This window comes from Crocodylus siamensis, chromosome 3 (assembly GCF_052110815.1).
Source record: "Crocodylus siamensis isolate JL-2025a chromosome 3, ASM5211081v1, whole genome shotgun sequence".
Classification (NCBI taxonomy): domain Eukaryota; kingdom Metazoa; phylum Chordata; order Crocodylia; family Crocodylidae; genus Crocodylus; species Crocodylus siamensis.
Window position 1 is genome coordinate 35,917,043 of NC_143397.1, and position 24,987 is coordinate 35,942,029.

Here is a 24,987-nt window from a genome sequence, read left to right on the forward strand (position 1 = left end):
GTATTCAGATACTTCTGAGTTCTTATTTGCAGTTCACATATACACAAAGAAATGCTGTCAAAGTACCTGCTTTGTAAGTTCTATCAGTTTAAAAGTTCAAGATAAAAAAATAGCAAAGGGCTGAGCCACAATTGGGAAGATAAGTCCAGTGGTCTTCAGTTTAAAATTTAAACCCCCACCAAAAAACAAACGGTTGTATTAGTTTAAAATATATTGGTACAACACACAACTCGCAGTTTTGCTTTAAACCTACTATGTAGTTGCTGATTGAAATTATGTCAAAACTGAAAAGTTATTAGGCATATTTACATTTATTTTGTTTATCTTTTACAAGTTACTGCATTTTAATTGATTTTTATTGTTACATATTCTGCTTAAATACTTTAAAATTCAAGTTAACACTTTCATTATTGCTTGAAATGTTTTGTTTTCTTGCAATATTGTTTCATCCTCCATTACATATAAATTAAAGAACTGCAAGAAAACAAATCATTTCAAGCAATGCGGAAGCCCTGGGCCTGAAGACCCTAGGGTCCAGATGCCCCCTAGTCTCATTTGTTCCTAGCCAAAAAAACTAAGGAGGAAGCCAAGAGGAAAGTACAAACACAGTCCCCCATTACCACAAAATTCTGCAGTCAAGTCTCCTGCACAGAGGAATCTTTCAAGGATCAGTCTGCCCACAATAATGGACAGGACTCAGCCTGGAAAAACACCTGCTTGATCACGGTCTCTCCTCTGCCATAAAAGTACAGTCCAAAGTCAAAGACTCGTAAGTTACCACGTAGTTCAGTTGGCTGGGCTCCACTAGAGTCAACAGCATTTCAAGTCATGGTGAGCCATAATACTGCAGACCCAGAATCCCTCTGTCATGTTCTCTCTCAGCTTGGTACATATGATTATTTGGTTCCGCCCTCAGTGGTGACCCCACAGCTCAGCACTGCTCAGTGTGTGTATATTCCAGATACCACTCACAAAGGATTTATGTGCTAATTAGCCCCCACTCATGCCTAGAACCAGGTGTTCTTGTCACAAGTCCTGGGATGCTCCAAAAATTTATGTGCAGATGTGGCCCAGGGGAAACCGGTATGGTTTCACCTCATGGAGGGCAGGGCCTGACTAAATCATCTGTATTAGGCTGAGATAGGAGCTAACAGAGATTCTAGGTATGCAATTTCATGGTTTGACTTGAAAAAAAAGAGTCAGCGGTGAAAGGGAGTGCCTTTAATAGGCACTATCATTATATAAGATATACATAAGATGGGCTGCACTGACCTATCCTTGTAGTAGGTTACATCAGCATGTTTGCCTAATGTAGGCCATGTGGTTTTATAGTCATGCCCAGTTTTGGCTGAATTTAATCAACTTCACAGTTGGTTTCCATTACTGAGCATAAGTGGCTTTTGGCAACAGTTTAATGGTAGACAATGTATTTAGTGAGATTTCCTTATATGTGATAAGATGAGGGGGTTTTTTCCCCATGCCAACTGGAGGTCAAAAACCTCATCTTGGAATTGAGTAAATACAGTAATTAGGTACAACTACTTCTACAAACTCCCACAGAACAATGTTTGTTGTATTTAGGTTTAATTTAGAATACTGAACTTTAAAGTGTATCCTAAGTAAAAAATATCACTTGGGATACTTGGAATATCCCTTTCGGTTAGGGAAACATTAAGTTGGCAATGATGACAAAATCAGAGCCTGATTTTCTTATCACCATTTATGCTTCTATTTGATTCACTGACTTCATTCAACTTAGAAAAGACAGACACTAGTCAATTGTACTTGTTGCCTTTCTTTGCAGAAAGTTGTAATTATGGGGTGGCAAATGAACCAGGAGAATATTTAAATCATTATAAATCACTTAAAAGCAATTTCCATTAAAATAATTCTGTAGCTAAAGGAAAAACAACCTTTTTTAACTCAGTTTCTTCGTATGATTTAAAAAAATTACATTTGACCAACTCAACTGAATCAAAAGCTATTTTAGTATCAAGTAGAGTTATAAATACACATGGTACATACTAAACATGCATTTTAATTTTAAAAATGTTCACAGATGGATCTGTTACATTGTTAAGGGTCTACTAAGCTCAGTAGTTCTCATGGGGGGTCTGATCAGTGAACCAGATCATTCAAGGAAAGCTGCAAGAAAACTGACGAACTTAATATGGAATAACCAGGTTGTTTCATAATAGACTGGTTGATTTAAGCTCTGATGCATTGATGTTTATATTTTTTCTAAAAGAAAAATGTTACAAATACTAAGGGCTGCGAGGACATCACTTTAACTAAAATAAGTTACTTACCAACAGTGGGTGTATTTGCTGCGCTTAGTGAAGCAGACGAAGATATTGAGGACACACTCTCGGCACGTGCCAAAGGGGCGGTAGGTGGTGGACTGGAGTTAGAAGTCAATGGTGGACTGAATGGCCTAGGCTTAACATTAAGTATAACGTTATCATTACAGAGCTGTATGGGATACTAAATGGATGAACAACAAATTTAGAAAAGATCTCTTCATCTGACTCATTCCCTACCAAATGCATCATTATTCCTTTCTGCGTATCTAGTGCTTCATGCACCCTAATTTTCTATAAAAACAATTTTAACCATTTTGCCTGGGAAGAAATTCCACAGTGTAATAGGATTTATGATTCAAGATTTTTCCTTAATACTATCTTTAATGTGTCAGCATGAGGTTTTGCTTTGTTATGGTACAGCCTGAAGTAATCCTGTATGAGGCTGAGCTACGTGTCACAGAAGTCCAACTTTGATTCTCCCATCTGAGCCAATGTTCCTGTGCACAGGAATACTTTCCAGGATTGGCTACTTTTAAGGCCCACAAAGAAAGGAAACAGAAGGTTGGTCACATTCAGAAAGTCATTTGTTGCTTTATATGAAGATGCTGAAGTGAACTAAGGAAGGCTGAATTTAAGATAGTACAACATTCCTTGTATACTGACTTGCACACCTGATGCAAACTAACTGATGCTATGTAAGGGTGGTTATATACTCTTGACTGCTGAATAAGGAAGGATTGGATTAAATCTCAATAATACTCAGCTACATTATTAGTAATACAAACAAGGGAGAAAAAACTTGTTTAAATGTCTGTATCAGTTTCTCCATTCAGTGATAAAAAACTCTGGAATCTTTTGACCTAACCTGAGGAGTAGCTAACAAAGAGCATCTTTGAACTTTCCAAAATCTCTATTCAGATTACGTAAAAAATTGTATTACTAAATACCATGTTTACTCAAATATACGATAGGGGTTTATGCCACAATCAGCATGGGGAAAAATGCCCCACAACTTCTTCCTCCTTTGGCCCCTTCCCCTCTTCTTACTGTCAGACCATGCTCTCCTGGAGCACATGGAAGTGGGGGGCAAATATGAAACAGTGACTTTGAAATAAACATACCTGTAGCATTTTGTATATAGTACCCATAGACTTAGTTAATTGAAAACTGATGCATTTTACCTTTGTTTGAAGCTGCTGTAAGTTTTAGCACAAGTACGCCATATACACACTTTTAAGCAGCACTTTTGTACCCATGTATATATACCATGCATGATATTAGTTCAAAGCCAAAAGACTCATACATTTATTATGTAGTTCACTGGGCTACGCCCCAGCAGAGTCAACAGCATTTCCAGCCATGGTGACCTCACAGCTCAGCATTGCTCAGTATGTGTACGCTCTCCAGAACCCCGCCTACAAAGAATTCATGTGCTAATTAACCCTCACTCATGAGTAGAACCAGGCGTTCATCATGAACCTTGGAATCCTCAAAAAATTGATATGCCGTTGAGACTCAGGACAACCTGGTCCAGCTTCGCCTCATGGGGGGTGGGACCACACTAGACATATTAGACAGCCCGAGAGAGGGGACAAGAGGATTCTGGGTGAACTGTTTGGGGCCCTGTTTGGTGATGTTTGTCAGACATTTAAGGCTGGTGAAGAAACAAGAATGATTTAAAATGAGAAAGAAAGGCACAGCTTAGCTGTGGGAGTGAAGAGGAAGTAAAAATGTAAATAATGTAGTGGCTCACCACGACTATAAAGAATGCTGAAGGAGACTGTTCTCAATAGGCATTACCATATATCTTATTCAGATAGGTAAATGCAGCTTATCTTTGTGGTTTTACAGTTATGCTCAGTGTTGGTTGCATTTAATCAGCTTTATAGTTGGTTTCCATCATAAGCACATCCTGCTTTTGGCAGGAGTTTAATGATAAGCAATGTAGTTAGTGAGGTTTCCTTGTATGCAAATATAAGATAGGGGAACATCCCCTATCTTATATTTGTCTTGTATTTGAATAAATATGGTATTTGTCTCATGACTTATTTATAGATGGGAGCCATAAAAAAAACAGCTGAAGAGTAGAAGCATGATGTTGGACAATGTGTAAGGGCAATTCATCTTTCTGTTTCTTTTTCCATACGACACAAGGACAAAGCAGTAATACAAATCTACTCTAACCTCTGTCTGTCTCAAGGACAAAACCAGCAACTATCCATTTGATATCTCCTACACTGTGACATCATAAGACAGCTTCCCTTTCACACCAAGTCTAACTTAACTATAATAGGTTAAGTACAGGTTTCCCTTGCTTTATGCTGTACATGTGGTCCTGGAAAATGGCATATAATTTGAATTCGCATAAAGGGAACCCACTTTACAACATAACAAATAGGGATACGTTTCAAAACCTCAACTATACTCACCTCCAGACCCATTTCTATCACTTTTACAAGACAATTTTGGTACTCAACAACAGCAGAGAGGAGTAGGGGATAAGCTAGCAGGATGCTTAAAAGCCATAATGGGGGCAGCAGCTACAGAAACACGTGTTGCAGACAATAAGCAAGGAGCACAGATCCACACATGGGACTATATTTTTGTGCACGTCACTCCCACAATGCACTGCACAAAGCAGTTGACTGCAGGCTTCCACCACACTGATCACATAAGAGTGAATTTACCTCACATATAACGAATTTTTGGTATAAAAAGGGTGATCACATAAGAGCGAATTCGCACATAGAGAACCGCATAAAGCAAGGGAAACCTGTAAATGATATAGTTCCAGTTGACTGATACATTGAGAAATAAATTATATATTTAAACAAAAAACTAAAATTCAATACATACTATTTCATTAATTCCACTAAGTTTCCCTGTAGCCAGCTTTGGTCTGGAAGCAGGCCTTGGAGGTGGTACGATGGTTCCTACAGAAAGAGGAGTTGTTGGTCTTGCTGTAAGAAAATAATTTGAAGCAAATTACAATTGATGCACTGAAAATAAATGTAATTTCATTTGAATGGAATCATAAGAGTTAAGTTTCTAGTAAATATCAAATGATATTTTGCAGGAATTCATAATTAATAAAAAAAAAATACCGAGGCCTTATAGTTCCATGGTACTCTGAAAAGTGATTCTAAAACAGCATTATGAGGCTTCTATGCTTATTGTTCCTTAATCATTCTAAGTATAATATGCTCAGTTTTGAGGATAAAAAAGATATAGCCTCCATCCCTGTAGAAGTCTGCCTTCTACTTCTTGCATCTCTCCCCTGTAATAAGACCGTAGGCCATTTTTAGCCCATGATGCCAGCTCTACAGTTCTATTATCTACAAATTAGACCATTTGAAAACCCCACTGATTTCAGTGGGTTTTGCACAGTGAAAATAAATTATTAGACTTCAGTAAATAATTCTATTGCTGTGCAAGAAAGCATGCAACTCAGCAGGACAAAAAAAACACCTCCAAAATGAGCACCTAGAATTTTGAATACATGCCAGGGTGGCACAAAGCCTCAGTAAGAAGATGCTATTTTTACAAGCCACTTTTTTTTTTTTTTTTTTTTTTTTGAGTATAACTGCAGTTGAGAATAGCCATTAGAAGTCATCCAGTGAGTATGCCGGATCCAAACTGTGCTTAAAAACCAAAACAAAAAAGCCTTTATGCACAATTACATGATGGAAAGGCACTGCAGTGTATCCCATTCTCTCCCCCAAAAGCCTTTTAAATAAAGCAATGCTTGAAGCAGAAAAAGTGTCACTCAGAAGTTATATTCAAAGTGGGGTTTTCAAAAGCAGTTAGTCTTTTTCAAGTCAGTGGCGGGTTTATCACTGCCTTGGGATGAAAGAAGAGTCAATGACATACATATTTGATAATCCCATCTAAATTAGTAACACCAATGCCAAAAGTAAACAAAAGAGAGACTAAAGTTACCCATCTGTCCTTTAAATTCACTGTCATGCTTACTAGAAGCATAACATCAGGCTCAGAGATTGCTGCAGTCACAGGTACCCAATGAAAAGATGGAACCTTTTTAGCAAGTATTGGCTTGTGTCACAGCCCCCTTTCAAAATTAGCTGTATTAAATATAAAAAAGATGAATATAGATTTTAAGCTTTTTGTCCTAAAATGATTATACAAAAGACATTTAAAACACAATTTTTACAATTCTGAAATTTTCTTTTTCCTGAAATGTGATTGCTTACTGCTTCTGACATCCCACAAAATATTTTATTCAGTGTTTTTTAAAAAGCAAAGTTATACACGATCAAGAAAAATCAACTCCACCAGGGTTGAATACTTATTTATATATCCTGACTGATTTGGGAGATGCAGTACTAAAATGATCGTAAGATTTAGTATATTTTAGATGAGAAGATGAATTAATTTTATGTCAGGTGAGCAATAATGAGGAAGAGAAGGCAACTTAGAGTCTGCTTTCTGGAGTCAGTTATTAGGAAACAGCAATACACAATGCATGCTTGCCATACCCTTATATATATGAACACAAGCAGGGACTAAACTATAGTCCAGTGGTACTGATGACGTAGAAGAAATTTCAGCAATATTGCCAGTTTCTTCAATGAATAATTTTTCATGGCATGTAAAATTATTGTAAAGGTCACTTTGATCCTCAGAGGCACAGCTGTTGGAAGAATTCCCAAGCAAAGAAGGAGAAGCAATGCAGATACTGTCAGGTTTAAAATGCAATCTCTGAGGCTTCTTCTGGCCTGCACTTGTGTGCTTAATATGAAGAAGTTCATCAGTAAAAGGAATCCACTGACTTTGAGACCATGAAAAAAGAGACATATTATGTATGCTCCCTGATGGTGCTGTGATCACATCAAATTTGCATAGTGTGCTAGTGGTAAAGTCTGGTGATGATGGGCTTCTAGACCCAGAATTTTTCTGGTTTCCAAGAAAAGATTCAGATATTCTACACCCAGGCAAATCAATGGTAGATGATGATGATGAGTAGGAGTTCCTATTTTGTTCTTTTAATGTAGCTGAAGGAAAAGGGAAAAATTGAAAGCTAGGAGCATGATGAAATTATATAAATGCAAATACAAATCTCCCCGCGTGAGAAATAACTGCTCTACTACACTTCCAAAGATGCATCACCTGCAATGTAAGAAATAAAGCAATTCCATAATGTTTGAGTGCTTCATTTAATTATAATGCCTGGACTAGCTTTTATACCCTCTATGCTATTCAGTGGAAATTCTTGACTTCTTTTAAAAAAAATCTCTTTTGATCTTTCCAACTCACCTTCACCTTGCTCACTAGTGCTCCCCTCCTCCCACTTGCTCTACATTTTGTATTTAAATTCTCTCTATTTTTTTTTTTTTTTAGTACCCCAGCTCTCTGCAAGTCCGATCACAGCATCTGACAAAGTAGGCTGTCACCTATGAAAGCTTATGCCTCTCTGAATGAGTTAATCTCTAAGGGCATTTATACACGTGGTCCAGGTGTTGGGGGAGGTGATTTAATTAGAGTGACTCTGAGAGCTTTAGTTAAAGTGACCCCTCTACCGCCACTTTTCAGCGTGGTGATTACCATGCTCCAGCCGAGTCTACTCTGATGCACTGTAACTACAGAGCCTTGGAGCAGCTTCGATTTGCACGTACAGGCAGTCCTCAGATTTATGACACAATTGGTTCCTGAAAACCACATCTTAAGTCAAAACATTGCAACTCAGAACGAATTTTCTCATAAGAAACAATGTTATAAATGGGGGATTGGTTCCTGAACCAAGGCCCGATATACTATTTTTACCATAAATACCCCAGAATCTTGTACTCGATCAATTATAGATGAATAATACAGCTACATTAATGCATTTATATTGTAAATAGCAATCATGTTTTGGAAGGACTTCTTTGAGGTGACTTTGCTGGACTTTTTGAAAGGCTCTTGCTTGGATTTTTTGAAGGGTTCTTGGCTGGAGTTTTCTCAGGAGTCTTGAGTGCAGGTTTTTCTGGAGTCTTGTCTACTGTCTTAAAGAAAGTGTCCAAGGCAGTTTGGACAGATGTTCTCCAGGGAGATCAGTGTGCAGCGAACCTGCTTGCTGGCATGGCATGGCATCAGATCAAGCATTGTAAAGTGAAAACTGACATCAAAAAGTTGAAACAGGGTGTCAAGTTATAAACGTTTTAAGTGCGAAACGTTGTTAAGTTGACGACTGCCTGTATAGGCACCCTATGGTACCACCCTGTCTTGCCTCCTGCCTGGTTATGTTAACCTTGTCATTTTTTATTATATTTTTTTAAGGTGTTGTTCACTACCTTTCTCTTTATAATACCTTTTTTGTCAGTTGCTTTAGATTTTATTTTCTTCTTTCCTCTAATTAATCACCATCTACTGAATGGTCTTTGGTATTTTATTTGTTTTTTTTCCTTCTTCATTCATTCAGCTCTCTCACTTCCTACATCAAATTCATTACTTCTTCTACTATATTTTCTGTCTGCAATTTCTTCTCTCATGTCATTCCAAAATTTCTCACCCTACCTCCGATCAACTTACCTCATCAAGAACTTCCCCGGCCTTATCCTTCCACATAACAACTTTCATATCCTTAATGTCATCCTCACCCACTTGGACATATAGCTTAGAAAGCTCATTAGACACCAAACTTCCCACTCAAAAACAAACACACATGATGACATTTCTCCCTAGACTGCTGGGGCATCTTCACTGATTGTTTGAGGTTAGCTTAGCATACATTATACCCTGAACCAAACAGTGTAGCCACATTCATGCAACATTATAGAAGGGCTAATCAGCCTAGCCCAGAATTGATGCTAATTAGCATGAATGTGGCTACCCTGCTTCCAGTACAGGAAGTAGGGACCCATGGCACATATTTGAGAGAATGGTGGTAAAGCATCTCTGGCTTCAGTTCATATTAGGCAATTTCTCATTGCAGCCATAACAAGGGACATCTTTTAAGATGAAATTCTGTAGAGTTTATAGTGCTCCCAGGAAAACTGTTTATTCATCATGTTTGGGTGGATTTTTCCAAACCCTGATATATATACAGACTTAACAAGGCTTATTTTTCCTGATAAATACTTTACACATTGTTTTTACACACACACACACACACACACACACACACACGCAAACTACAGACTTTTAAAATAAACTTTGGAAGAAATAGAAAAGAGAAAGAAGTACAGAAAAGAAGCAGTTTTACAATACAAATAACTAGACAAAATTTCTGTCGTTTCTTAAGATAGCTATGTTAATTTCAAGTTCCAATGCAGTAAAGTTATTTACTGGATAACCAAAGATTACTTCTAAACTGCTTTGATTACCATTAGCTCAAAGGCTTTAGCAGTTAAGTCGCATTCAATTAAGTTAACACTGAACTGAAAAATATTGCCCAAAAGAAATGTTTTAAGTTTTGATAAAAAGGAAAAGAGTCACCATACGGTGACTTTCTAGACCTTGAGATGTCTCTCTGCCTTTCTCAAATGATAAGAAAAATAAGCAATCAACACTCCATGGACGTATGTATGCGTGCATGAGTGCCTGCACATACACACAGAATATTCATAATTAGGCTTAGGAGAATTAGATTTAAAAAAAAAGAACCGTGACAATTATCCATGTTTATTTTTAAACATTTATTTAGATTTTTATTGATTTAAATTTTCAAGATCAGGCAGTTTAACCACCCACTGTGACAAATGTAACTTCTGTAGGACTACCATTAGCTAAGCAGCAGAGCTGCCATCAGCCTTGACTCCAGTCCGCCATAGCTCCCTCATCTACTGTGTCACTTGATCTTCCTTTATTTCCAGTACCCTGGGTTTTCTGGGAGTTGCAGTCCAAGATACAGTCAGTAGTTCTGTAGGACTGCTCCCCCCTGTCATCATGTACTCCATCAGCCATAATTTTTCTTACATCCCCTGTTTTGATTATTAATGATGGAAATAGTGTTTTGTTGGTCTGAGAGTATGAGGTGAAATTGACACTTATAAACATTTATGAATTTAAAAAAAAATGAACCTTGCCAAGCCTATAATCTATATAGATAACTTTTATTAGTAGAAATTTTGGGGTGAAATTTTTAAAAGCTTTTAACATTGGCTTTACTCGGCTTGTATTGAAATTAAACTAAGATTCATGCTGATTTGAAGGAAGTAGAGTCATATCAAAGCTGAGTGTTTTTGAAAAATCCTATCTACAGTGCCTAACTACAGATGTTCTTTCAAAAGTGATGCACACTCTCAAAGCAATATATATCAGTAATCTTCAGTGAAATATGGGGTATATCTATTTATATAATACCATGCAAAGCTATGCAGACGTACCTGGAATAGCTCTAAACATGCTAGCTTGAGTACTAGAAGCAGTAAGGCTATGTCAGCATATGGCTCTGCTTGAACTAATGAACCCTACTAAGAAGCTTGGGCAAAGTGCAATGCTAATGTAGCTATAATGCTTCCAATAACCAAATGAGCTTGCTTAGTGTTATCCTGAGCATCTTTGACACAGCACTGCATTGTGCTCTGCAGACATACACTCAAGCAACGGATAGCAGTTCATTTCTAAAAGACTGACTGACAAGTACTTATTTTATAGAAGTCTAAGCCACTATTATAGCAAATAGTGTAAAATAATATTTTTCAGGGCTTAATACAAAGCCTACAAAGAGTCAATGTGAGTTCTCTCATGTACTTCAAAGGGCTTGGATTAGCTCCTTAGGAACTTCTTTTTCTTATGTGCTACAAGGTATTTTTCTTATTGAATAAGAAGTTATCATTTTTACCCGAGTTACTGGCAGTATTTGCTGTATTATAGTCTTTAGATGGGATACAAGGGGAAGAAAGCTTTTATTTATATATATAGGAACAGATTGTGCTAAAGAAAATATCAAGAGATCACATATGAATTACAAATAAATTTGCATGCAACAGGGTTGCTTCTGAAATACCTTCTGAAAATGAGCATCTTGAGCAAACTACCTACAACAGACAGTCAACCTAAGTTTCTGGAAATCACATCAAACTTTGCTATCCAAATTTTGTATTGTCTGCTTCTAAATGAATAAAAATTCTTAAAAAATAAACTTTTAAGTTAGCTTTTTACTCATATTTGATAATGTTTAAACCATTACCTATTACAGTTAAGTACCTCATTAATTTATTGCAACATAAATAATCTAGCTCCATAATTAAAATGTGATTAACCATTTACAGAAATAAGTAGAGATAAGATTTTGAAATGTTCGCTTAACCTTGTCATTTCTTAGCATTCCATGAAATGAATTGATTAGGTCAAAATATTCCCCAAGAAGATTAGCAGTTCAATGCAGAAAGGAGCTTTTTGTAAACTCTGAACAAAAATGACTGTTTTAAAAAAAAGAAAATGTTTAGTTCCATTAAGCTGCTGACAAACTATCTTAGCTCTTGGCTGTAAAGTGTTTTAAAACTGTAAAAACAATAGTTTATAAGTTCTCTTTCATCAGACCTGTATTGTAAAGACCCAGTGAAGCACATCAGGGTATCATTGGGATGTCTACATTCCTGTTAACAAATCTAATCTGTTAACAATTACAAGCAAAAATTTATCTAAAAAAATCACATTATTACGTTAACAAAGAATGCAATAAATGTGTAATTGACAATCTATCATATCAGGGGTTGGTAAACTACAATCCATGAATAGACTGGATGCAGCCCATGACAGCACGCTCTGGTCACAGCAACTCCAGCAGGGGAGGAATCCTGAGGGTCCTTGCACCTGCCTTTTTCTATCTATTCTTCTTCCAGCATTTGCTACTTGCCAGGGGGTGCAGGGCTGTGGCTCATGGCAGGGGCAGGGGCAGGGGCAGGGTTGTAAGCAGTGGTCTATGTTGGCAAAAAGGTTGCCAAACTCTGTATTAAACTATTCACATTATAATAACATTAAAGATACAAAGCTTCTCCTGACAAAGTCACATGTAGGGAGATAGAGAACCCAATCATGTACTTCCTGAAATGATTTTTCACTGTTTTTCATTGGGAACTTGAAAATAGGGGAAAATACTCTATTATTTTAAAATCAAAACATGTTTATGAAGGAGGAGGGTAAGAGAATAGGTTTCATTTTAAAAAGAGTGCCTGCAGCTAAAGAGTCTGTGGTAACACTGTATTGCTGCTAGTGACATTGCTGAATATTAAAACCAATTAAAGCAAAATGCCCCTGCTTAAGCATGCTCCCTTATGTTCTTTCATGTGCAAGATTCAGTGGAGAAGAAAGTCAGAAGGCACAAGCATTAAAAAAAAATCTGGAGTCACCTTTAATTGTTCTGTAACAGGAATACTGACCTAAAAGAAATATCCTTTCCTCTTTCTCTTTCCCATAGGGGAGAAAAAGCCCCTCCCATATCACAAAGACAATAGCCCAGGAAAAAAGCAACACTTACAGAATACAGTAGCAGTAGGTGGATTAAGAAATACATGGGGGAGGTGGGGAGGGTTAAGAGGGGAGGGAAGGAAGAATAGTGTGCAACTTGTTTAGATAGTGTACAAACAGCAGATTCTGCTCCAGTTTAATCTACTCAGTGCAGTAAGAACAACCCCCCATCCCTTTTAATAAACCATCAGCTAACATATTTTTACTCATGTATACAACTTACACCACTCTATGAAGGAGGTATGATTTTACAAATGTATCTCCAATAAAAGTAAAGCTCTTCCAATGTTAAAAAATAAAACAAACCAAGAAAATCCTAGAGTGTTTCTAACACACACTTAGAATCTATAATTTTTATTATGAGACATTTTACCTGATGAGGATGAAGTTGTCAATGAAGCTGAAGATGATGATTCAAGAGAACTGCCAAAGACTGGATCCCATGCTAGGAGGTCACTGGTCCCCTTTCTATTGTAATAATTCATTTTGGAAAATGAACATAATGCATATATATTTGTAACAGTCAAGTTACCAGTCACTTATACAGTGCAGTTGTAGTGGGGATTAAGACATTCAGACACATGAATACATTTTCAAGTAAAATACTGTTGGATAAATATAGGTAAAAAAACCCCCCGTTTTCCATATTAATACACACCAAAACAACTTTCTGTAATTAATTCATCCTTTTTGTTATATCAACGCAAGTTCAGGGGTGGATATTCATTTCATGACACAAATGTTGTGTTTTGACTTGCAACAGAACACATTCATTATTTAGTAATGTTCCTGTACAAATCTGTGTAGACCAGATCACACTTTGGGCTCACCAATTTTCACTGTATTTAAGTTACAGTAACATTTTAATGTAAATTACTTTATTATACACCTATTTAATATTCTTTTATCTATAAATATCAATTGAAGCAAGAAAAATGAAGAAAAGGAGGTAGAAAAAAGACCAGACCAAGAGTTAAATAAAGTAGAAAATCCCCAATTTTCATAAAAAATTCTGAAATTATTCCTTAAATCCTAGGAGTCATTAGATATCCAGCCTAAACTGGACATCCAAGTCAAATGATAGATTTAAGAATTCTACGGAAAAACAAAATCAAACTCTGCTGAAATGGCATTTAATGTAAAACCTAAATTTTAAATATGGCACTTACTCATTAGATGGAGCAGAAAGCTTTGATTTTGTTAATTCTTCACCTAAGCAAAAAATACACTATTATGACAAATAAAAGCTATGAAATCTGATTAACAAAATCATTCAGCTTCATGATAAAAATAATCTGGAATGATAATAGCTGTAATTAAAATTAATCCAAGACTGCTGAAATGGGAAGGATGAGTAAATGAAAAACAGTAACTTAAGAAATGCTACTGGTCACTTCATTTCACAGGAAAAGACAATTAAGGTATGAACTCTAACAGTTTAAAACAAACAATTTTTTAGTCTCTAGAACGTTACTGATTAAAATGCTAATCACCGACTTGTAGTAACTTCTACTCTGCATTAAAATATGAAAGGGCTACTATAAATTAATTCCATCATGAAACATGTCACATTTATTTCTGACCACTTTGTATATTGGCTTTATTTGAGAGTTGTATTGGAAAATACAATAATGAATATATATTATAAAATAAACATAACGCATATATATATTTTGAATAATTAAGATTACCAAAGTCACTTGCGTGTGTAAAGATTCAGGAGTTCAGCTCCTCAAAATGCATGTAAATCACCTTTTATATCTTTAGTAAATAGCACAGCTATTTTAGACAGGACTGGGAATGACACCTGTTACTGTTTTGGTGACCCTGCACTAAACGGACTGAGATAACCCCACCCCTACCCATTGGTCCAATTCGGACCCAAAGCAAGTAGGGGAAGGCCTCTGGAAGGGGACTGGGAGAGAGAGCACTACAAAGAAGTTAGCTTGACTCTTCACTGCCATGGATTTTAAAATGGACATTTAAAATGGGTGTAAGATTTTTAATGAGGAAGAATACTGTTTTAGGAGGTGTGAGAACTCACAGTAGGCGAGACAAGTTTTCAGGAGGAAAGGAGTGAAAGCTTGATGTGGAGGCTTGACTTTCATCATCGGTCACAAATAGCCATATCTGACTGCAGATTGTTGGGGGACCCTACAAAATCCATCTATTTTCTGAAGCTTTTGGAAACAGTTGAGGAATTAGGTGTTATAAATTCTTTGTGTGAAGTGTATTCACTGCTTTGAAATAGTAGTAAATAGGTTAATTTAATTTTGCCCACAGATTTTTACTGTGGCTGCTAAGTGGTTAATTCTGGCCTTGAACAGAAATTAAATGTCCAGCAGTGGAAGCATCTGAGAAATATCCACAATCCTTCTAGGAGAATGAGCATTGCAGGTGTTCAGTCTACAGTTGCCCCCTCTATCTTCTGCTCACTATGCCTTCCCCAGACCAGGTGATCCCAGTCTGGGGAAGGCATGGGGAGCAGAGGCTGCTCTAGTCCCTTCCCAGACCAGTCAAGCAAGGAATAGCTACTCCACTTCCCCTTTGGACCAGTCTGGCAGGGGACTGGATTAGCCATCAAACCACCTGTCTACACTCCAGACAGAGATCTCCCTAAGGGAATCTCTGGTCTAGGGAGTGGCCAAGAGCTTCAGTGACTGCTCCAGTCCCCTCTGGACCAGACTGAAGGAAATGTACAAGTACCAGGAGCATCTTTCTCCAGGAACGCGCAAGTTTTCCCCAGGAGAAATTTAATGAATGCTTGTACACTTGTTTCTATTCAGAGGGCAGAGGTTCTCCTGATAGCAACAGAATGCCTGTACATGGTCTATGATAATTCAATTTTTATTATTCTTGGGCACTAGAGCTAGCAATAAACATTCTTTTCATAACAATAAGAACACAAAAAATAGAAATTTGACACTTTTTCTTCTCCATAATCATAAGATTCAATTTTATGACAAATACAGTGAATTTGAAAGGAAAAATATCAAGAATACCTTAACAGCTAAAAATTAACACTTACTAGATGAATTCCGGTTCATTTGTGCCTAAAATATAAATAAAAAATAACAGAAATAAACATTCCTATCAACAACTTACTGAAATACTGAAGTGTTGAACTGCTATACATTTAGGAGGTATACATTACTTTCATTATTTTGTTTTCAATGCAGGGAAAATGAAGGCTGGAGCATGAGCTTAGGGACAGCCCTATAGGAGCAAGTAAAATGGAGCAAAGGAAGAGGGAAATAGTAAAAGCTATTGGGAGTTTGAAGGTAGGAATTGGAGTAGGGAAATGAAGAGTGTGAAGACATGGCAACATGTCAGCTAAGGGAGAAACAGATTAGAAAACTAGGTGTTTGAATCTGCTCTTGGAAACTTAATACTGAAGGATTTGTGGGACTCCAAGGAGTGGAAAAAACTTACAATTTAGCTAGGTGAAATGAGAACAGTTCTCAAATACCATCAGTTATCACAGAGAAGGAGGTATTAAATCAGCAAGACAAAAATAAAAACTTAGATTTAGAAAACCAGACAATAAAGCAACACTGAAATCAGAAGAATAACTTTTTAAACATACAATGTCATTGTATTTGTCACACCTACTGATAAAAGAATCAAAATATAACAACACTTCTTCACAGTTTATACTGTCTTCTTTTAAGTGCTTTAGGATGATTAATATAAAGCCTCACAACTGAGACTTCAGTAAATATAGTTATATCCATTTTATAGGATACGTAAATCAAAAACTTAAAAATTATAACATTATATAGCAGTTTTTTTTAACACCGAGGAATGGAAACCATGCCACTAGATTCAGCCCATGGTTCAACCACAAGAACACACTTCCTCCCCAAAATAAAATTAGTTTTTAGTTAAAATATTAGCAAAAATATAAATCATTCTGTACTTACAGGACTGTGTCTCTGATATTGGCAATTGGAAGAAAAAGGGAAACAATATTTTTAGATTTTTATGCAAAACATTTGCTTTAATATAGAGACCTGCTTATTCTTACCCTTATTTTGCTTGAGTATCACCTATAAAGGTTCATAAGTAGCATTATTTCTACTGTATAAGCAATCATTCTATCATTTTAAGGAAAACACTTAAGTTTTGGTTTAAAATGATGTATTTCTATTTCATCATTTATTAAAGCATTCAGTCTTATTCTCATGGTTTTAAAGCACTTGCAATCCAATTTTATTCCAATATTGTTTCTGCACATATGTTAAGAAGGGTCCCCAAAATCGTGGTATTTAAATCTAAATTAGATGCTAGTATACACAAAGCACATAAGTGGTTTTTGGGAGAGTGTAAGAGTTGTTATTTTCTTTCCATTACTTAATATGACCCTGGAACGCATCTTATCCCTGGATCTAATATCACATTTCAAACAAACAAAGGACTCACAAACATATATTGCTAGCAGAGGGCAGGCTGGAATATAAAAATAGAGCTTGAAATCTTGAAGAGGCAGAGACAATCTTCAGGTGGCTATCCACCTCCTCAGAGAGGCCAGGAAAGAACATACACCTCTCTGCTAACTAATGAACTAAGTGGTTGTAGCAGAAAACATATGATGGGACACCACTAATGAGACAACACCTACCAGTGACCAAAGAAGAGCAATAGCAGTGAGGGCAGGTCCAACCCAAACCTGGGAGGACTGGATATGTCTAATACTGCAATACAGTGTTAAATATAACCAAGACAACTTAAATGAACTAGCTTTGTTACAAGAAACAGTCTAGAGGCAGTGGCATGAAGCTTAGTGAAGCTAATTAACTCTGTTTTCCCTGACAAGGAGAATAAATAAACGCACACTATAATGTCTGTGCTGTTGTGGCTTACAGTGCTTCCAGAAATTGAGCTAGTTTCTTTAAAGCTGGATTGGGTGCCCCTAGGCTACACTGTAGACATTCTAAGATTTTCCATCCTATTGAGATCTAGTCCTAAAAACAGTAGAGAAACTAGTGAGAAAAGGAGACAGAATAAAAGTAACTGCATTTATCTTGTGAAAAGTGGTGACTTGAAGCTATTATTGTGGCTGAAAACATGTAGTATCCAGGAAATAAATTTAAGGAAATATTTCTAGTTAGTAAATAACCTTAACCATGGTGCAAACAACGTCATGGGCCGACTATGCGAGGTCATGGTTGGAAGGGCTAACCGGACCTTGCCGTGCATCCACAGGTGCATCTCAAGCAGGTCCAAGGAGGTAATCCTCCCCCTCTGTGCGATGCTGGTCAGGCCGCAGCTGGAGTACTGTGTCCAGTTCTGTGCACCCCACTTCAGGAAGGATGTGGACAACATTGAAAGGGTCCAGAGGAGGGCCACCTGCATGATCCGGGGACTACAGGGCAGACCCTACAATGAAGACTGCGGGACCTGAACCTGTTCAGCCTTCACAAGAGAAGGCTGAGGGGGGACCTGATGACTGTCTATAAACTCACTAGCGGGGGGACAAGAAGGGTTTGGGAGAGACCTTATTTCCCCTAGCGCCCCCTGGCATAACAAGGAATAACGGCCACAAGTTGTTGGAGAGTAGGTTTAGATTAGACATCTGTAAGAACTACTTCACAGTTACAGCGGCTAGGATCTGGAACCAACTTCCAAGGGAAGTGGTGCTGGTTCCTACCCTGGGGGTCTTTAAGAGGAGGCTTGATGCCTACCTGGCTGGGATCATTTGAGCCCAGTTTTTTCTCCTGCCCTGGCAGGGGGTCAGACTTGAAGATCTATAAGGTCCCTTCTTCTATGATCATGCTCCCTTCTGCTTACTCTCCTTCTCTCTCATTAATCTTGCATTCTTGGATGCACAGTAGTTGGTTACTTTCTACCTTTTCAACAGGAAAGGTAGAAGGTGTCTACCCAGCTGGGTAGAGCACTTAGCTAGAAGGTTGGGAAATGCAGGCTTTAATCTCCTCAGGCTGAGAACAGCCCATCACTCAGTTCTCCCACTTACAGGGTGAGTGTTTATAAAGGTTTTCTAGCTGCACTGCTGAGCTATCTATGGCCCTTGGTAGATATTAATATAATTGCATGACTGAAATCCCAAATCTGATCCCCAGAATTGACTATCATGCCTGGACCCTCAAGTTCCCGCACACTCCAATATCCCATTTTAAATTAAACCATCAGCTGGGCCACAGGATCAGGCAAAGGCCAGGAATGGACTTGGGACATATGCCACATGTTCAATTTAAGTGGGATACAAACCAATCACAAAAGGTGTTCTACATTAAATGTGGAATGTTTTTGTGGCTGGCTTACCAGTCCAGCCAAGGTGGGCACTGCGTGTAGCCTGCTCCAACTGGTCTAGGGTCTGCAGTACACAACCCCAGTGAGACTGCATTGCACATAGTGCCTATTCCAGCTGTTCTGGGATCTGTGCTGCATGCATCCACCCATTCACTGAAGTGCCAGAGTGGCTGGGATGGATGCTGTGTGCAGCAGATATCCCAGGCCTTTCCCACGGGCTGGTACAGCACGTGCCATGCCTCATGCGGGTCAGCTGGGATCCAAAGGCCTCACCAAGGGCCAGATGGTGGGGCTCTGTGGGCCAGGCATAGCCCACAGATGACATGACTGACACAGCTGTAGTAGAGGGAGTCTGGAAGAGTAACTGTGATTTAACATTCCATTCTGGGGACTAAATGCCTAAATTTGGGGACTATAGCACGTTATATACCACACACACACACACACACACAAAAAATATAAAATGTCTTTCAGGGGATTTGTCCTAAAAACCTGAAGGGAAAATTCAGTTACAGAATTAGAATTACTTTGCATTAAGTGCAAATAAAATGTATGCATCCCTTTTTTTGTGAAAAGATGCTGATTTGAAAATTTCAAATTTTGACTGAAAGTATAACACCTTTTCCTCTCTAATAAAATAAAATGCAAGGAAGAAAATTACTTACAGATGTTGCTGGAGAAAGAGCAATATTGCCAATAGATACTTTTAATTCATCTAATGAAGCCATAGTGTAGTGTGAACTATTGTTTGGCAGTACAGGTTTGATTTCTACGTGGAACCTTTTAGGTTCATCTTCTTCAGAGTCAGAATCACTGGATGAGTAGAAATGGTTCTCTTTGGTATGTTTTTCTTAGTTAAGGTAATTGGTATTTCAAAGTCACCTGATTCATGAACAAATCTGCTTCTCACACATACCACAAAAAATCAACACATCTAGAACAAGTAAAACACCAGAACAAATATGTGAATCTAACAAAGTTAAAAGTGTCTTACAATAGCTACTTGAGAAAAACTATAGTTTGACAACATTCATATTTTAAAGTTAAATGATGTGTATACTCTAAGTACCTAATATTGAAGGGATTCTCAAAAAGGGGTGCCATAAACCCAGAGATTTAAAATACGAATCTAGTGTTAGAAACATTCTGACCTCCTGTGGTATTTCTGAGTCCTCTGCAAAATAAAAATTGTTCTGTTATTTTTCTGTAGTCAAAAAGTGGGTGAAAACTAAGAGCTGGCATTTTTCAAGGGGTGTCATGAATTTAGTGAGGATTGCCTTGAGTCTAAGAAGGTTGAGAACTATTGTACTAATGGAACAAATGGCAGAAAGTGTGTTAATACTACTATATGATTACATATGTAAAGGCATGAAAAACCTGAGTAAAAAAATAAGATTTTAAAGCAAAACTTTAGGCTGAAGCACAAAACAGTCAGGAGTTTTGAATTCTCTTCCCAGTTCTGACTAGTCACTTACTCTGTGACACTCTTTGACTTGTTTCTACTCTTCTGAAATATTAACTTCACAATACTCTTATAGGACTTGCATTTTCTATGTTTTTTTGAGATCCTTAGATCAGTGATTCTCAACATTTTTAGATTCTGGGCACCTCTCAGAAAATGCTAGCTCTTTGCTTTGATGCGTTACTTCAGGGGTTGTCAACTGGGGGCACGCGTATCCCCGGGGGTACTTGAGAGGGCTCCAGGGGGTACATGCGGCGGTGTGGGGAAGTGGTGTGCAACGGTGGGGCGGAGTGGTGAATGGTGGCAGCCGCATGCAAGCTCCCTGTCCCCCACCATCAGACACATGCTGCCAGCTTTGTGTCCAGCCAGCCATCAGCACCCCTCTCTTCCCCCCACCTCGTCTGGAAGGTACGTTCCCAGAAGGGGTACATGCCTTAAAAAAAGGCTGAAAGCACCTGTGTTACTTAACTAAAGAAAAATAATAGAACAATTCTTCTATTGCAAATAGCTCAGAATGACCATAACAGGTCAGGGTCCTTAATTAATGGTCAATTAATGCAAGAATGTAACAGTTCATTTTCCCATTTGGGGCTTTAAAATATGCAACATATAACAATAGGATTTGGGGCATTAAATTTCTGTTTTTAAAGAAATGATTAACAACAGGAATTAAATGGCATATAGGTGTAAGTTTACAACTTATTGAACAAAGCACTAATACAACACCATTACTGTATATGTCTGATTGCATACAGTTTTTAAGGCTCTGTTAAATGAGGCAGAAACACATCAGCATTATGATAGCTTTATCTTCTCAATTAAAACAGTCATTTTAGTGAAATTTTTAATTTGCATGCAATGTCAAAAATTGAAAATGATGACATACTTCTAATTTGGTATACAGGTAGTTTTAGGTAGGCTACTACTGCAATACATATATCTGCCTTGGGTATGTTAGGATGGACAGAGATATAAAAGACTTGGTTCCCCAGATTAACAGCAATCTCTTTAGAAATAGGTCTACTCCTCTTCTGCTTATGCAGATACCTATAACAATTGACTGGTGTACTTCATCACTTTCATCCCTTAAATCAGTGAACCATACTTGCCAGCCACTTAACTTACCTAGGAGAACTCATTATAACTCATAACCTTAAAAAAGGCAAGGCTCTCAAGGAGGATTTAGACTGTTGGAGCCCATCACAAATACAATTTTGAACTAAAACCTGGAATACAGATTTTGTCTTGCAGTTCCCTGCACTCAAGAGAGGCAAGACTTATCTGGGGAATTAGCTATAGGACACAGACCACAGGACTTGGGATTCTACACCCAAGAACTATATGGTGGAAGCTCTGAAATACATGCAATACAGCATCTAAAAAGTATATATGGTATGCAAAGAAGCCACTCAAAGGAGTTCCCTTACTCAGACAAGCTTTGCAGAGGGAAAGACCAATACCTACCCCAAAACGGATTCAACGTTGAAAAGACAGCATTGTTGGCAAGAACCTTACTTAACATCAGCAAAATGTCCATCATCATGGTTCAAGATTAACTTCCCCCTACCAGAAAAAAACTTCTAAGTGAAAATTTTTAGACTTGCTGTGATGAACTGAGATAATTGATTCAGAAATCCATGTCAAGGCAAAGACCACTCTGGGTCATCTGGTTCTGAGTGCCAGAAACAGTGAAGGTGTTCAGAAGATATTAGGATCAGTATTCCTCCATCTCTCTTCCCAACACTGAAGACTTTCCATGGTAGGCATGACTGTCCACTATAGTTCCTGTAAAATTACTAAAAATGTGCTTTTATTTCAGGGTTTCTGCCAACAGAATGTTTATATAGCTTGGATCAGAAAAAAAATTCTCACTTGACTGACGTTCCACTAAGTCAGAGAAACTCTTAGGAGAGATCTGGAATGTTTCTTCGTCAACTCTATGAATACTTTTGTGCTTTCTAGAAGCTGGAGCCTGGTATGGCCAGTGGGGATTGCAAATCACTTAGCTTCTCCACTAGACTGATTGTCTTTTTCATTCCCCTCCTTGAAGAGATAGCACTGTAAATGAGGGCACTCAAGCAAATCATTCACTGAGCTGTAAGTAATTCACTTTTGTCCTATGTGATAAACTTACACAAAACAAAAAATGCATTTCAGTTCACAAGTTTGGCCAGCAATTTGAAACAACTGTTTAAACAAGTAATTACATATAAAACTTGGAAACAGTATAGCTGGGTGAACAGGACCTTTGAAAACACTTGTGTGGCTGATGCCAAGAGGCAAATGTTGATGGGTTATGGCAAGTTGCAGGAATCTTTCAAGGAACAGTGAGCATCTGTAGTCATACAACTAACACATTAATGAAGCCAAGGAAGCTATGATGGACTGAATACTATCTGCTTCAAAGTGCTTGTAGTTGATGAAAAATTCAGACATTTGTGATCTAAACCTAGTTATACTCCTCTGGATCATAAACAACAAAGAGGTAGTTCCTCAAAACACTGGAGAGCTTCCTAAAGTTACTGGCTTGCTTGGATCTGTAGCAGGTACTGAGAGGTCCTGGCCAGGACCTACCATTATTGCTGATAAGAGAAGAATGAAGGAATGAATCTGCCCCTATAAAAGGGAGAGACTCGAAAACCACAAACTACCCTGAAAAAATAACTGATAACATCTCCTGTAATCAAGGCTCACTGATGTAGAAAATAAGTATAGGGAAAAAGGAATGACTGATTAACAAAAGCAGGTTGCTAATTAAGAAAATGGCAGCCAAAGCCTTTCACAAATTAACTGATTGAACAAACTTATTACACAGAAAAGGAGCATTAACTCTGCTTTTCATCCAATAGGAGCTCCCCAAGAAGAACATACAGTTCTCCCAGCTTCTTAAATTATGTCATAAAGAGAAGGCCACCATGGTAGAAGATTACACAGCATGAGAAATGACTATTATTTAAGTTTGCTATTACTGCCACGATGGTAACAATTGTAAACTGTAGTTATGCTGTCCAGACATTTTTAATTTGGTGATCAAAAATCTTAAAATTCAGAAGCTGACCAATTCCTACCTCTGAATTTGAAAACTATGAAACAGATTTCCTTGAAAGTTTCCACTAAAATTTACTTTGCGACCAAAACAAATACTGAATTTTTCAAGTGAACATTTGAGTACAAGACGCTGTAACAAAAGTCTAAACTTCATTTTATTATATTTAGCAATTAATTAGTTATTCCCATATTCTCAGTATCATACAAGTCCTATTTCCACTGTTATTGCAATAGATAATATGATATTCATATCCATATATATACATAATATAAAAGGATATTCTGACTTGTCTCTGGTTTAATACTGTATCCTTCGTCATCTACATCAGGAATATTCTAAAAGAGAAAAATTAAAATGACTGCATTGACAAACTAACACAACAATGTATTTTTATGCGAAGCTTTGCTGTACTTAGAAATTTAGACTAGCTTGACATTACTGTCAAATCAGACCATGACTGTAGTGAGAGTGATGTTTACCCATTACTAAGAGACACTTATTTCAAGTTATGCCCTGTGGCTCATAAATTCTCTGACAGATCAGATGTCTGAAGAATGGAAAATGACAAATGTAACACCATCCTTCAAATAAAACTTGGCAAGTGCTAATAGGTCTCCATTTATCTGTATAGCTTTATCAAAATCATGAGCATACAGAGACACTAAATGTAATCAAAAGTGAGTCTAAAAACATATCTGTCATGTTCTCTTGGCCTCATATTTTTCAAATCTCAGTTTCTACTTTCATTTCCTTCAGTTAAACCACTGCAGGTATTGAGTCTTGAACCTCAAGTTTTAATTTCCTAATCTAATTATTAGAGCAGGGGTAGGCAAAATACAGCCTGAGGCCAAATCTGGCCTGCCAAGGGATTTTGACCAGCCTATGGTAGGTCCCTCAGCCCTGCTTGGCCCAGGCACAAAGGGCAGCCTGAAGCATGTCATGTGGAGCCTGTGAGTCATGTGGGTCCCTCATGTGCTGCCCCCAGGCATGCAGTGGGGCTGGGGTGGCATGGTGGCTGGACTTGCTTTCCAACAGCCCTGGTAGCAGCAGGTCCTTCCAACTGCTGCTGCCAGTCTCCACTGTCAGCCCCAGCCTGGGCTTCCCAGCCTGTCTGTCCCACCCCCACCACTGGGGGCACAAGATGGACCAGGGGCAGGTGAGGTCTCCATGGAGAACTGGCCTGGGACCAAGGCAGGGCACACTCTGCTTGGAGGATGGAATGGGACTGTGGGCAGGTGGGGAGTTGTGTCCAGGAGTAGGATAAGCAATGGAAAGGGGGGCGGGACTGGGGTCACAAGGTGATGACAATGGGTGGGTGTGGGGGGTGGAAGGGGTGTCCAATGAAGAGCTGTGATCCGCTGCCTGCACGTCCCTGCGATGGGCGCCAGTTCTGTGGGGAGGGATGTGTGGGAAGTGAATCACAGCTCTACTCCAGGTTCAGGCCCTGCTTGTCCCACTCCTGAATGTTGCTCCCCACCAGCCCTCAGCCCCAT

At 38.1% G+C, this 24,987-nt stretch overlaps 1 protein-coding gene across 1 annotated transcript in view; it reads right to left on the bottom strand.

Moving 5' to 3' along the window:
• FCHO2 (FCH and mu domain containing endocytic adaptor 2) overlaps positions 1 to 24,987 on the bottom strand; it is a 157,719-nt gene that overhangs the window by 17,032 nt on the left and 115,700 nt on the right. The window contains exons 12-19 of the mRNA XM_090038124.1: positions 23,781 to 23,829; positions 19,649 to 19,833; positions 15,742 to 15,766; positions 13,883 to 13,925; positions 13,087 to 13,181; positions 6,800 to 7,315; positions 5,160 to 5,263; positions 2,310 to 2,439 (exon numbers count right to left, since the gene is read on the bottom strand). Coding sequence (XP_089894250.1) covers positions 2,310 to 2,439; positions 5,160 to 5,263; positions 6,800 to 7,315; positions 13,087 to 13,181; positions 13,883 to 13,925; positions 15,742 to 15,766; positions 19,649 to 19,833; positions 23,781 to 23,829 — 1,147 coding nt within the window. The remainder of the gene's footprint in view (positions 1 to 2,309; positions 2,440 to 5,159; positions 5,264 to 6,799; positions 7,316 to 13,086; positions 13,182 to 13,882; positions 13,926 to 15,741; positions 15,767 to 19,648; positions 19,834 to 23,780; positions 23,830 to 24,987) is intronic.